The sequence below is a fragment of the Portunus trituberculatus genome, chromosome 45 (genome assembly GCF_017591435.1).
Source record: "Portunus trituberculatus isolate SZX2019 chromosome 45, ASM1759143v1, whole genome shotgun sequence".
Lineage (NCBI taxonomy): Eukaryota > Metazoa > Arthropoda > Malacostraca > Decapoda > Portunidae > Portunus > Portunus trituberculatus.
Window position 1 is genome coordinate 13879842 of NC_059299.1, and position 15000 is coordinate 13894841.

Consider the following 15000-nt stretch of genomic DNA (forward strand, 5'->3'; position numbering starts at 1 on the left):
TCCTCCCATTTATCCTGTTCTATATTCTTCCCTTCATCCGTTTTCTTTTCCCCATCTCATAGCTCTCTTCCAATTTCCGTTCCTTTTATTTTCCCTTTCGTATCTCTTCCCTTCCATCCTTCGTGCACTTTTCTTCCTACAGATTTCTTCTCCACTCTTATTTCTTCTCCCTCAGCCCTCCCGTCCCTCCTGTTCTTTATTTCTTCCCATTTCTGCTGCTCCTTCCTCCATCTCCCGAAGTGGGATTATGGAGGAAAGAAAGTGTGAGAGAGAGAATAAAGGAAATGACCTCTTATGAGTAACGCGGGTGTATTGCGTGCGTGTTTTGTTGCGTGGCTGTGTTTTGTGGGTTATTGTGCCGCGGTGGACATTCACAAATGCACGCACGCACGCACACACATGCTCTCCAGCCCACACACACACACACACACACACACACACACACACACACACACACACACACACACACATTGGGGTGCATAACTAAAGGAAGTGTGTGTAAACATTATACATAAATTATAAGAAATTTATGGTAATTACATATTAAAAGGTGAGACATTATGAGCTTGACCCTGTGGTGTAACACACACACACACACACACACACACACACACACACACACACACACACACACACACACACACACACACACACACACACACACACACACACACACACACACACACACACACACACACACACACACACACACAAATACATACATACATACATGGATTGATAGCTAGATATTTATTGATCACCCAAATATTACAGTTACAGGACTTGGAAAATATGGTTCATTAAAATGTTTTCGATAAGAAATCGCAAATGGCTTAAAGCATAATAAAACTTCAAACACAAAAAACTTCCACTTATACAAACAAACGCATGAAACGCCTAAAGAAAATCAAGCTATTTCACACAAAAATCTTAAACACACACACACACACACACACACACACACACACACACACACACACACACACACACACACACACACACACTCACCGTATACGCTGAGACGGACACTGTAGGTGAGCACTGGTCGGCGGGACACCTGGCAGTCGTACAGGCCCGAGTCTCTCTCTTGTGCGTAGCGAAGCTTGAGGATCCAGTCCCGGGAGGCCGCGGCGTGCACCACCTCGAAGCGCTGGTCCGTAGTGTACGTGTACGTGCCCACCGTCAGGATGTGCAGGTCCCGCCGCCTGATCCACGACACCTGAGGGAAAGAGAGAGAGTGCGTGTGTGTATGTGTGTGTACGTTAGAGTGTGTGTATGTGTGTGTACGTTAGAGTGTGTGTATGTGTGTGTGTAGGTGGATATGTGCTATGCTCGTAGAGAGAGAGAGAGAGAGAGAGAGAGAGAGAGAGAGAGAGAGAGAGAGAGAGAGAGAGAGAGAGAGAGAGAGAGAGGCGTTAAGATGGGACGGGGAGGGAAAGGTATTGTGAGGAGTGGCGGAGCAGGGCGTGGCGATGGTTGGTGTGGGGGGAAGGGGGGGAGGGCAGGCGGATGTGTAAAGAGGGCAGGAGTGCAGGCAGTGGAGCGGTGAACTGTCCCTGAGGCGGAGGTAAAGTGCGCCCGGCAGAAGTTAAAACAGCTGAAGAAAGAGAGAAGCAAAGAAAATGAGTTCGTGCAGAGAGAGAGAGAGAGAGAGAGAGAGAGAGAGAGAGAGAGAGAGAGAGAGAGAGAGAGACTTGCAAGGAAACATTTCAGCCAGCCATGCACCGTGCAATAAAACTCTAGGAATAGAAATAATTACCCAGACATAAAGCAAAATAAATAGACACTAACTCACAATACACCCGAAAAAAACCCTTCATATTTCCACGTAGTATTTTTGTCTTTTTTATTCTTTTTTTCCTTCCTTCAGTCTAATTGTCCTCTTAATAGCATCGGGCAGCAGGTAGGATTAATTGTGCTCATCATCTCACCTCCTCCCACAATCACACCTTTAAAAACTCGCCCTCATTTGGCCCCCAAGGTGTGGCGGGGATAATGAAGGCCAGGTGAGGACAGGTAGACACTTAGACAGCCTCCGTTATGTCCGAAAATATTCACCATTTTTTGGGAGAAGTTGTTTCTCTTCCTTGTGTTTTTTGTCTCGTTCTCTCGTGTTTCCTCATTTCCTGGGCTTTAAGATTATGTAATTTTGGTTGCTCTCTCTCTCTCTCTCTCTCTCTCTCTCTCTCTCTCTCTCTCTCTCTCTCTCTCTCTCTCTCTCTCTCTCTGTCTCTCTCTCTCTCTCACTTATCTCTACCGTCATCTCACTCACACACACACACACACACACACACACACACACACACACACACACACACACACACACACACACACACACACACACGTACAGGTATGCCTTGCTAATTACCATCCCACGGACCAGCACGTCTCTAATGACTCTCCACCTCGTCGCCAGGTAATTAGCATTGTTCCACCTGTAATTAAGAGGAGACGTAAGGCCCCGCCCACCTGTGTATTAGTAGTGTGGAGAGGCGCCTGAATACTTAATGCCATCCTCGTAAGCAAGGTTCGAGTGTGGGTTGTTTCTCTGTCCTGCCTTGTTAAGAAATTGTGTACTTATTTTGGGTTGTGTTTCTGTCTTCCCTTGTTAAGAAATTATATACTATACGTCATTTTTTATATATTGTTATTTTTTATTCATATTTTTTTCAGCATGTGTTATTTCTATATTTCTTTAAGGTTTGTTAAGGTCTGTTTCCTTTTTTTTTAATGACGTTTGTTCTTTATCTCGTCAGATTACATACATCAAACTTTTCTTTCTTTTCTTGATTTATTTTATTTTCAGCCCCTGTCATTTATTTTTCTTTTTGTTACGGTCTGTTTTCTTTATTTATGACTTTTGTTTTGTTAAAGAATTAGATATATTAATTCAGTTTTTTTTATTATTTTTTTCGTGATATATTCTATTTTCAGCACCTGTCTTTTTTTTTTTGTTCGTGTTTTTTTTCATAACGTTTGTTCTTCGTCGCATTTATAAATTAGATATGTTAATCTTTTGTTTTTATGATTTTTTTTTTTTCTTATTTTGTTTTAGCACATGTCATTTCTATTTTATTTTTCTTTGTTAGTCTGTTTTCTTTTTCTACATAACGTTTGTTCCTCATCATTACGTACATCAAACCTTTCTGAATATTTTTCTGATTTATTTTTCAGCATTTATTTATTTATTTTATTTTTTTACGGTCTTTTTTTTATATAGCATTTATTCTTCATCTCGTTTAGAAATTAGATACATCAAACCTCTTTCTTTTCCTGATTTTTTTTCCTGATTTATTCTATTTTCAGCACGTTCCATTTTTTTTTCATAGTTTTTTCTTATGACATTTGTTCTTCATCTTAAGAAATTAGATACATCAAATTTTTCTCTGTTTTCTTTTGTGATTTTTTCCCCTGATTTATTCTATTTTCAGTCTGTGTCATTTCTGTATTCTTTTCGTTACGATCTGTTTTCTTTTTTTTTTCATAACGTTTGTTCCTCGTCTCGTTAAGAAATTAAGTACATTAAGTCATTTTGTTTTGTCTTTAATTTTTGCAGGGGTGATTTATTCTATTTTCTCTACCAGTCATTTCTGTATTTTCTCTTACGTTTCTTTTTATATAATGATTTTGATTCACGTTGTTAAGAAATTAGATACATCAATACATTTTCTTTGTCTTTTCTTGTATTATTATTTTTTACTTATTCCTCTGTCATTTCGGCATATTTTTCTTTTTGTTACTGTTTTTTTTTTTTATGACGTCTATTTTTTGTCTCGTTAAGAAGTTACGTACATCCTCTATTCTTTTTTGCGTGTTAGTGTTGAGGCCATTTTATTTTCATTTTATTCAAGGGCAACAAAAACTGACAAAAAAAAAGAAAAGAAAAAAAAAAAGGGTCCACTGAGTTGCCAGTCCCCAAACAGGTCGCAGGAAATGTGGGTGGAAAGGGGACTCTGATGATGGCAAAGGAGTCATCATATTTTGTCCCCAATAGCGTCAAGAATGCATGTGTAGTTAGCTGCGTGTAGTTATGTGTGAAGGAAGAGAGTTGTCATTATGGCATGTATGGTCTGGTTTAGTCTATTTTTGCCTTCTATTGTTTTTATTTATTTATTTTTTATGGTATGGTAATCATTTTTTTTTCCCAATTGTGTGAAGAATGCGTGTGTAGTTAGCTGCATGTAGTTATGTGTGAAGGAAGAGAGTTGTCATTATGGTATGTATGGTCTGGTTTAGTCTATTTTTTTGTTGTCGTTATGGTAGGTTCTATATTTCTGTTAGTCATCCCGTTGAGAAATGAAGTGCATCCGATGTTTTTTTATATATTTTACTTCTGTTTTCATGAGGTTAGCTGGTTTAGTGTATTTATCACATCTGTATCATTGTATCATTGTTGTATTTTTGCTATGGTACTTTTTGTTTTTATTCCTCGCTTCGTTAAAAATTTAAGTACTTCCTCCTATCTTGTTCTTTTAGTCTTTTTCTCGTTTAGTCTTTTCTGTCTTTTGTATATTAATTATTGCTCTATTTTTGTACTCTCTCTCTCTCTCTCTCTCTCTCTCTCTCTCTCTCTCTCTCTCTCTCTCTCTCTCTCTCTCTCTCTCTCTCTCTCTCTCTCTCTCTCTCTCTCTATTCATATTATTGGGTTAACTTTTCTTTCTTGCATTGCTAAAGGAACTGTTGAATATTTACATTATAATTATTCTTCCGCCTTCTATATTTCAACTTAAATATTTTGTAATTTTCAGCATATTATTATTATTATTATTATTATTATTATTATTATTATTATTATTATTATTATTATTATTATTATTATTGTGTATTGTTTTTGCAGTCGTTCACAAAGTTGTTTTTTTTTATTTTGAAGGATACAATACTAATTAATTTTTGTTAGTTATAATTCTACATTCATGAATATTACTTTTTAATCTTGCCTCTGCTTGCCAGTTAATCCTCATCCTCCTGTTTCCAGTCCGCCCTGCAGCTTCCTCTGTTACTCCTCGTCATCTCGCTTCACTTTTCTCTTACTGTCTTATTTCCTACTGTTCCCATTTTTTTTTTCTATTTATTTTCATTTTTCTAATTTTTTTTTATAACTACATTATTTTTTCTTTTGCTCGCGTTTCCCATTTAGTTTCTCTTTATTTTTGTTTTGTGATCCTTTTCTTGTTTTAATCACTCATCACTCTCTTTTCTCTTACTTTTTCTCTATTCTTTCTTTTAATATATTGCCCTTGCTCTGTTTTCTTCTCTATATTCTTCTTATTATTATTGCTGATTTTCTTCTTCTATTTTACTCTCTTCGTCCATCACAGTCCATCGAGCGAGTGATGACCAGTGTTTAATATATTGTCCTTCCTCTATTTTCTATTTTCCTCTATATTCTACTTCTTATTATTCGCATTGCTGTTTTTCTTCTTTTATTTCACTCTCTCTTCTATCACAGTCCGACGAGCGAGTGATGACTAGTGTTAGAGAACAGGAAACTTGCTTAGATTAGGTTGAATTAGGTTAGGTTACGTGGAAGTTATTTTCATGGTCAGTTTGGTTAGGTTAGGTTAGGTTAAGTCAGATCAGATTAGCTTTGATTAATTTGATTTAGCTCTGTTAGATTTGGTTAGGTCACGATAGGTTAAGTTTTAAGATTAGGTTAGGTTAGATTAGATTAGGTCAAGTCTAGATTTAGTTACATTTGATTTAGCTCTGGTAGGTAGGATTAGGTAGCATAAGATTAATTTGCATAAGATTAGGTTAGATTTGGTTAGGTTAGATTAGCTTAGGTAAGGTCAAGTCAGACCCAGTCATGTCTAGGTTCGGTTCCGTTTGATTGGCTCTGTTAGGTTGTCACACTAGTTAAGTTTTATAAGGTTAGGTTAGGTTAGGTTAGGTAGGGTTGAGTCAGATCAAGTCATGTCTAGGTTGTTAGGTAAGGCTAGGTCACATTAGGTCCAATTTAATAAGGTTAGGTTAGGTTAAGCTTGGTTAGATCGAGTTAGACTATGTTCAAATTAAGTTACATTTAAGCCAGTACAGTTAAAGTAAGCCTGATGAAATAGTTATGCCAGAAGGTCAGTGAAAAAGTGAAGCAAAACATGTAGGACTGATAAAAGTGAGCAAAATATATACAGAGGTGATAAATGTTAACAGCGTATGAAACGTGTCTAGCTATCCTTAATAAATAGTGAATGAAAAAAAGACAGTAAAACAACAGCGAGATGGAAGAGATGCGTGCGTGTGCGTGGCAGCAAATACTCATAAAACAAGTACATCCACATCGCACTGACGAAATACGGACAGCAAACAACGAATGGAAAAAAAAGGAAAGAAAAAACATAAACGATGATTGAAGATGACGAATGACGATGATAAAAAGCGAACATACGTATAAAAGAAAACGGAATGTATTTACGATGACTAGAGAATTAAAAGGAAAAGAAAAATATAGACTAGCAAAAATTTAGCGAGCATTTTCTTTGTGGTTTTCTCTCTTCTTATTTCTTTTCTAATTTCCTTCTCACTTCTTTCGTCTTTTATGGCTCTGAGAGATAATGAAGAGCAAATTAATATCTTCGGGAGACGTTATGATTAAATAGAGAGAGAGAGAGAGAGAGAGAGAGAGAGAGAGAGAGAGAGAGAGAGTTTTCGGCTTTTTCTCTCTCTCTCTCTCTCTCTCTCTCTCTCTCTCTCTCTCTCAAGGCAGAAAAGCAGGAGATGCGAAAAATTTGATATAAATAAAACACAAAAAAAATAATCTTCCTACTAATGAATAAATTAAACTTTTCAATAACAGACAAATTCAGAGGAATATATTTTTACTCGAGAAATGATAAAGGAGCGGAGATAGAGAGGGAGGAGAATGAATGAGGTGAAGATGGAGAAGGAGGAAGAAAATGAGAAAAAAGGTTAGGGAGGAAGGAGAAGCAGAGAAAGGAAAAACTGAGAGAGATAGAAAAAAAATTGCAATAAAGGAATAAGAAAAAGAATTAACACACGGGGGAGGAGAGGGAGGAGGGGGAGAAAGGAAGAGAGAGAGAGAAGATTATTGAGACGAAAAGAACTAAGGAAAGAAATATAGAAGGATTAATCAGAAGAGAAAGAAGAGATGAGATGAGAAAGAAAAAAGGATATTGTGAGCAGGACAGAAAGGCGAATGAAGAAGGAGGCAGGAAAATAGAGAGAAAAAAAAGGAAGGAAAAGGAGAAATAGGAAAAAATTAAGGCAGGGCAGTACAAGCTTAACCGTGTGAGAAATGAGTGAGTGAGGAGGGAATGAGGAGGAGAAGGCAGGAAGCTATTTAGGGAAGAGAAGGAGTAGGAGAGGAGGGATAAGAGAAGGAGGAGGAGGAGGAGGAGGAGGAGGAGGAGGAGGAGGAGGAGGAAGGAAGGAAGGAAGAGGAGGCGTGGATAACATTTGTCAGGCCTAAGTCGATGGCGATAATCTCGTATTGAGAGAGAGAGAGAGAGAGAGAGAGAGAGAGAGAGAGAGAGAGAGAGAGAGAGAGAGAGAGAGAGAGAGAGAGAGAGAGAGAGAGAGAGAGAGAGAGAGAGAGAGAGAGAGAGAGAGAGAGAGAGAGAGAGTTAACAATATTTACTTTTTCTTTTATTTAATTTTTCACAAGAACAATAAAGAATAAGTTTTTAATGTAATAACAATAAACATTTTTTTTTACCTTTGCTTCAAAATGTCAAAGAAATAAACCAATTTTGAGGAATCAGATGTTCGTGATGACCTAATTAAGGGAGAGAGAGAGAGAGAGAGAGAGAGAGAGAGAGAGAGAGAGAGAGAGAGAGAGAGAGAGAGAGAGAGAGAGAGAGAGAGAGAGAGAGAGAGAGATAAGAAGAGGAATCAGTAATGGAAGGTGCAAGAAAAAACAGAGAGAGAGAGAGAGAGAGAGAGAGAGAGAGAGAGAGAGAGAGAGAGAGAGAGAGAGAGTGAGAGTGAGAGAGAGCGCAGTGGAAGAGGAAAACAAATAAGAAGTGGAAGAGAGGAAGAAGGAAGGAGAGGAATAACTGAAAACAACAACATTTCCTTCCGTCTTTCCTCTTATTCCATTCATGAAATTTCTGCATCGACAAATTCTCCCTCTTTGTTTTCCCTTCCTCCTCTTCCTCCTCCTCCTCTTCCTCCTCTTCCTCCTCTTCCTCTTCCTTGTTTTTTTCGCCAGTTGATTGCTGGGAGGGAACTTGGGAAAGGGGGGGGTGGAGGGGAAGGGTGGGAGGCTGAAATGGTCCAAGGCACAAGTTTTTATTTTCCTTTTTATATTTCCCTGTCAAGTTTCCTTCGTGTACTTTCATTTTTTCCTCTGTTTGGTGCTAGCTTGTTATCTGTTTCCTCTCTCTCTCTCTCTCTCTCTCTCTCTCTCTCTCTCTCTCTCTCTCTCTCTCTCTCTCTCTCTCTCTCTCTTGTCTCTGTCTCTCTACGAAAAAAAAGTATCCTACCTGTTCTTAATTATTTTCCCTACCTGTTTGTTTACCTTTATACCTTCACGCCGTAAATTTACCTACACACACTTCCTATTTACTTATTCATTTCATTAAACAAGAACACATTCCACACATGAATTCTTAGCAGTATTAGCCCGTTTTTTTTTCCTGCCCCCAAAACTAATTCATGTAATAGAGAAAGGCCTGGAATACTCTTTCTTTATATGTATGTAAATTCGAGATTCCTGGAAGAGTCGGGGGAAGGGATGGTGGAGGAGAGGTGACGAGGACCCAGGTGCAGGCAGGTAAAGGCCATTGCTGAAAATATATGTAGGCAGGCGCGAGGCTCCGTGCGGGGACCTGGCCGCTACATCATTACCTTGGGAGAGGGGGAAGGTGAGGTGGACTGGGGATGGCAAGTTAGGTGCGGAAAGTTCACTGTTGAGGAGGAGGAGGCAGAGGAAAAGTGGGCGGCAAGTGGTGGTGTTGTGATGGTGGGCGTAGTTTGTGGGCGTGGTGCTTGTGATGGAGTGTGTGTGCGGTGCCAGCTACCTACACACACACACACACACACACACACACACACACACATACACACACACACAGGTACACATTTAGGTATACACAGGTGCACACGAACACAGGTGCAAACAGGTAAACAGAAATAGCCGTGCAGGGACAAAGGTTCGCAGGCGGCCATGCATAAAGACACACTGCATACAGGTCACAGCAGTGGTTCCCAAACTACCTTACATGACGCCCCCATCTTTGCTTCCAACACCCACGCGCCTCTCTCCTCCCTCTCTTTATTGTGTTCATGTAAAGTTATATATTTTTACAGTTTATACCCAAGCACGGTTTGGGAAAACAAAAATCTTTACTTGCATTAAAGCAAAGAAAACAAATAATACAGACGCGAGGTTACTTAACAAACATTTACTTTAAAATGAGTGAACTAAAAGAATACAAATGAAGAAAATTATGAAAATACACTTGTAAAATGAACTACATATTTTGAAAACATGACATATGATATTTGCAGATACTGACAACACTGAAATAAATGTTGAACAAATCTAGTAAGCCGTTGACTCTGTGACATATTGAGTTTCATAAATCAAATGTAAAAATATAAAGACAATGCACGTGTATTTCGAATTCTTTTAGTGCTGGAATATAATGACACGTACTCCAGTGAACAAGTCAAGCCAGAATAGCCGCAGCTTCATAAACTTACAGCAAATCTGAAGGTTTAGTACTGCTTGGCATTGTGTGATATTTCTGTGTCTCATAATACTGAAATGTAAAGACAAAGACCAGTAAAACATTGCAACGAATATATGCAAAATTTCTAAACTAAATCTGAAATAGGAAAACCTGGATACGAATATTATAATTTTAATTTTCATAGCACTGGCATTAAATGTAAAGCAGCTTACTCCGGTAAATAGTTTAAACCACGATGTACTCGGCTCTGCTAACTAAGTATGAATTGTGAAGACGTGACATTCACTTGTTATTTCTGATTTTGGTAATAATGAAAACAGAACTTGATTGCATGAGTTGTGTGTATGTCGTCAGTTGCTAAATTCAGTAAGATGGACGATGCTGCCTTGCTGGAGTGTGAGAGAGAGACTTGTTCTTGGGTGATTCCTTTTCATGCTCTTTAGACAATGATTGTTGGGCAGAGGACTTCGCTCCCTCCCCCCGTCACCCCTCATCCTCATCTCCTGTATGCCCCTCATGTCCCCTGGCTAACGCGTCCAGGAGTCTAGGAATCACTGCGACAGATACAGACACACAGACGCACTATTCAGTCATGGAAATTGGTGGTGCCACATGCCACACTCGCCTCACCCATGCTGGACGCCTTTCCCACAATGACGCACCCTCTGAGCCGCTTAGGGCGCATCAGTTGTCAGGCTTAGTGGGAGTGTTAGCACATCAGAGGACTTGTGATCGAGGGAAAGGGCAAAACACAGTGTAGGTGAGCGTGTCGCGGTGCTCAACATGTACAATGACCACCCGCTTAAAACCACACAGGCACAAATGCACTGCCACGCAGCTCACCACCTCACACACACACACACACACACACACACACACACACACACACACACACACAGGCTCGCTGGTTCAGGCCACCGGTATATGTGTACCCAGGGTGCCGCTGTGGTGTGTTGGTCACTGCCACACTGGGTATGCTGTATGCACAGTGCAGTGCAGAGATGAGACACTACACAGCCACACAGGCAACACTCGGGTAGTCACGCTGCTACCGCCCAGATGGTGCATCACACTAAGGGTGGGCAGTGCAGTGGTACAGTGTAAAGATAAAGTACACCAACACACAGGTACACCAGCACACAGGTACTCACGCTGCCGCCGCCCAGATGGTGCACCACGCAGTGCAGGTAGGCGGTGCCTCCCGTCAGGCTGGACACGCTGCGGGGCGCTGCCTCGTCAAACACAGGCTGCAGGGGGCCGGGGGGCGCTAAGCCCCCGCCGCCCAGGTCCATCAGTGGCTCGATGGGCGCCACCGGCCGGCTGCTGCTGCCGTCCAGGCGCGCCTCCACATCCCCAGCCCGCGCGCCCTGTGGTGGGCGTGGCGGAGGCAGACGAGGAACGGTAACCACACCCATCGCAGCACCTAGTGGGCAGGTGAACATTTGTTAGGGATGGGGAGGAGGGCAAGGGGTAGGAGGTCGGGGTGGCGAGTGGTAGAAATGTGGAAAAAAGGCGTGGCGGAGGGAGACGAGGAACGGTAACCACACCAATCGCAGCACCTGGTGGGCAGGTGAACATTTGTTAGGGATGGGGAGGAGGGCAAGGGATAGGAGGTCGGGGTGGCGAGTGGTAGAAATATGGAAAAAGGTAAAAAATCTGCATGATAATAATTAATATCTTTGGCAGTATCTGGGGTCGTTGAGGCTCCGGAACGAGTTCATTTGAAAATTACTAAAATGTTCATCCACTTGGACTTTAAATATTGTAATTTTTCTGGTGGCAATAATGGCTGTATTTTTTCCCCCCTGAGCGAACAATGATAAGCTGCAACATTATATTTTTTTTTACCCTAATAACTTTCTAGCAATATTCCGCGTCCCTTTAATACGCACACTTTGTATTTCGCTGCTTTTTGTTCATCACGGCAATGGATGACCGTGTGTGTTTTTTTCATTAAATTCCATACCTTTTAGATCCATTTTGTTTGGTCTTGTCAATTAAATGCTTTGAAACGCGCTTCGGAAAATCTCGTAAATTGTATGGAATGAGAGAGAGAGAGAGAGAGAGAGAGAGAGAGAGAGAGAGAGAGAGAGAGAGAGAGAGAGAGAGAGAGAGAGAGAGAGAGAGAGAGAGAGAGAGAGAGAGAGAGAGAGAGAGAGAGAGAAAGCGGGGGAGGGATGTTAGTGAAGGTAGGGGAGAGATGAGGGGAGAGGACACTAAAATAAATATAATGATGGAAAAAAAAGTCTCCAACACGGACATCAGAAAGGAGAGGAGGGGAGGACGAGGAGGAAGAGAGGAGGAGGAGAGGAGGAGGAGGAGGAGGAGGAGGAGGAGGAGGAGGAGGAGGAGGAGGTAGGGGTAATAGAGAAGGAATATAATGACAGAGGAAGAAAATGAAGGTCATACAACATTGAATCCCCTTCATCTTCCTCCTTTTCCTTCCTTCCTCCATTATTTTCTCTTTCTGTAACCTCTGCCTTCCCTCCCTTCCCCTACCCTCCCCTTGTCTACTCCCCGTCTCCTCCCTTCCCCCCTCACCTTCCTTCCCTTGTCTTCTTTTCTCTCCTTCCCTTCCCTTTACTTCATATCTCTCACCTCTCGTTTCTCTTCTCTGTGTACACTTTTCTTTCATCCTTTCTTTCTCCTTCCCTTCCTTTCCTTCATGTCTCTCGCACCTCTCCTTTCGCTTCTCTCCATACATCTTTCTTTCTTTAATTCTTCTTTTTCCTTCCCTATTCTCTTCCTTCTCTCATACTCTTCGTTTGTCTTCTATTTTCCCTCCAATCTCCTTTTCCTTTTCTTTGTTTCTTTCTCATCATCATCATCATCGTCATCATCATCATCATCACCATCATCTTCATAATCATTTTTTTTTTTTTTTTTTTCTTCTTCTTCTTCTTCTTCTTCTTCTTCTTCTTCTTCTTCTTCTTCTTCTTCTTCTTCTTCTTCTTCTTCTTCTTCTTCTTCTTCTTCTTCTTCTTCTTCTTCTTCTTCTTCTTCTTCTTCTTCTTCTTCTTCTTCTTCTTCTTCTTCTTCTTCTTCTTCTTCTTCTTCTTCTTCTTCTTCTTCTTCTTCTTCTTCTTCTTCTTCTTCTTCTTCTTCTTCTTCTTCTTCTTCTTCTTCTTCTTCTTCTTCTTCTTCTTCTTTCTTCTTCTTCTTCTTCTTCTTCTTCTTCTTCTTCTTCTTCTTCTTCTTCTTCTTCTTCTTCTTCTTCTTCTTCTTCTTCTTCTTCTTCTTCTTCTTCTTCTTCTTCTTCTTCTTCTTCTTCTTCTTCTTCTTCTTCTTCTTCTTCTTCTTCTTCTTCTTCTTCTTCTTCTTCTTCTTCTTCTTCTTCTTCTTCTTCTTCTTCTTCTTCTTCTTCTTCTTCTTCTTCTTCTTCTTCTTCTTCTTCTTCTTCTTCTTCTTCTTCTTCTTCTTCTTCTTCTTCTTCTTCTTCTTCTTCTTCTTCTTCTTCTTCTTCTTCTTCTTCTTCTTCTTCTTCTTCTTCTTCTTCTTCTTCTTCTTCTTCTTCTTCTTCTTCTTCTTCTTCTTCTTCTTTCTTCTTCTTCTTCTTCTTCTTCTTCTTCTTCTTCTTCTTCTTCTTCTTTCTTTCTTCTTCTTCTTCTTCTTCTTCTTCTTCTTCTTCTTCTTCTTCTTCTTCTTCTTCTTCTCTCTTCTTCTTCTTCTTCTTCTTCTTTCTTCTTCTTCTTCTTCTTCTTCTTCTTCTTCTTCTTCTTCTTCTTCTTCTTCCATTCCTCCCCTGTTCCTCTCACGTCATTTTCTTATCTTTATCTCGTACCTTCCCTTCTTCTTCTTCTGTCCTCCTCTCTCCTTCCCCTTTTCTTTATATTCCTCTCTTCCCCTTTATTATCCTCCAGTTTACTCCTTTATCATCTCTCTCTGTGCTTCTCTTCTTTATCATCCTTCTTCCTTATTTTTCTTATTTTTCTCTCCTTTCCTTGTTTTATTGCGTTTATTCTTTGGTTTTTCATTTATTCTGCTTTTTTTCTTTCCTCTTTTCTTTATTTCATCCTATTTTTCCTTCTTATATATTTTCTCTTTCTCTCCCGTTTACTCTCCTTTTTTTTCTCATTCTTCAAGCTCCTATGTATTTTTTCCTTTCCTATTTCCTTTACTTCTTTTCCCCTTTTCGTTCATTTTTCTTTCGTAATTTTAAATGTTTCGCTTTTCACTTATTCCTTTTCTTTTTCCTTAACTCTGTTCCCAATTTCGCTCTTTCCATTTTCTCCTCTTTCTTTTACTTCTCTTTCTGGTCCTAATTCTTACTGTTTCTCCTCCTCCTCCTCCTCCTCCTCCTCCTCCTCCTCCTCCTCCTCCTCCTCCTCTCATGTTCGCCTGAGTTAAAGGAGGGGAAAGGAACTCTCTCCCATAATTCTCCGCCTTCAGAAGTGACACTAACCTCCCCGATCCCTCCCTCCTTCCCTCCCTCCCCGTCTCTCTTTTCCCCATATTCTCTCTTTCTCTCTTTCTCTCTTTCTCTCCTCGCTTCCTCACCTTAATCATTGAGCCCGTCTCTTCCCATTCTTTCTCTCCCTCCCACTCTCCTTTCCTCCCTCCCTTCCATTTCCTCTCTTCATAATTTTCTCCTCCTCGTCCTCCTCCTCTTCACGTCTCTTCCTAACTGTATCTTGGGTCTCTTTCTTCTCCTCCTATCTCTCTTTCTCCTCCTCACTCGCTCTTTCGTCTTCCTCATTTTCTGGTCCTCACTTCTTGATGGTTTGAGCGAGTCATACAATTTTTGACATAATTTTACCCTGAAGGAGAGAGAGAGAGAGAGAGAGAGAGAGGAGAGGGAGAGGGTGAGGGTGAGGGAGAAGGGGAAGGGAATCAGTCGTATTTCTCTCCAAATTCACTTAACTTAAAAGCCTTCGAAGGAATTCCAGTGGTGTGTTTCCTTACGTAGGATAAGACGAGAGGGAATGGTGGAGGATAGGAAAAAAGAATCGGGGAAAATAAAGAGGTTACGATGGAAAGTCCGGCTGGCATCCTTCTCTTCTCCCTGATTGTCCCCGCCCTGACACACGCACACACAGACACACACACACACACACACGTAGTAATAGTAATAGTAGTAGTAGTAGTTGTTGTTGTTGTTGTAATTGTAGTAGTTATATTAGCAGTATAAGAGAAATAAATACTGCCTGATTTCCATTAGAATTTAGACAATACATTAAAAGTACACAGTTGCATTACACTATATTAGAAAAAAAAGAAAGAAAAAGTAAACGAGATTGTGAACGAAACCAAATCATCAAACACTAAATTGAGAAACACACACACACACACACACACACACACACACACACACACACACACACACACACACACACACACACACACACAC

General features: G+C 40.4%; 1 protein-coding gene and 1 long non-coding RNA gene across 3 annotated transcripts in view; one reads left to right on the top strand and one right to left on the bottom strand.

The window, feature by feature from the left end:
- Nucleotides 1-15000, top strand: part of LOC123519593 — a 185167-nt gene that overhangs the window by 53955 nt on the left and 116212 nt on the right. The window lies entirely within an intron of this gene.
- Nucleotides 1-15000, bottom strand: part of LOC123519592 (zwei Ig domain protein zig-8-like) — a 63865-nt gene that overhangs the window by 16127 nt on the left and 32738 nt on the right. For both annotated transcript variants that reach the window (XM_045281011.1, XM_045281012.1), the window contains exons 2-3: nt 10805-11076; nt 1009-1219 (exon numbers count right to left, since the gene is read on the bottom strand). In XM_045281011.1, the coding sequence (XP_045136946.1) occupies nt 1009-1219; nt 10805-11076 (483 nt within the window). The remainder of the gene's footprint in view (nt 1-1008; nt 1220-10804; nt 11077-15000) is intronic.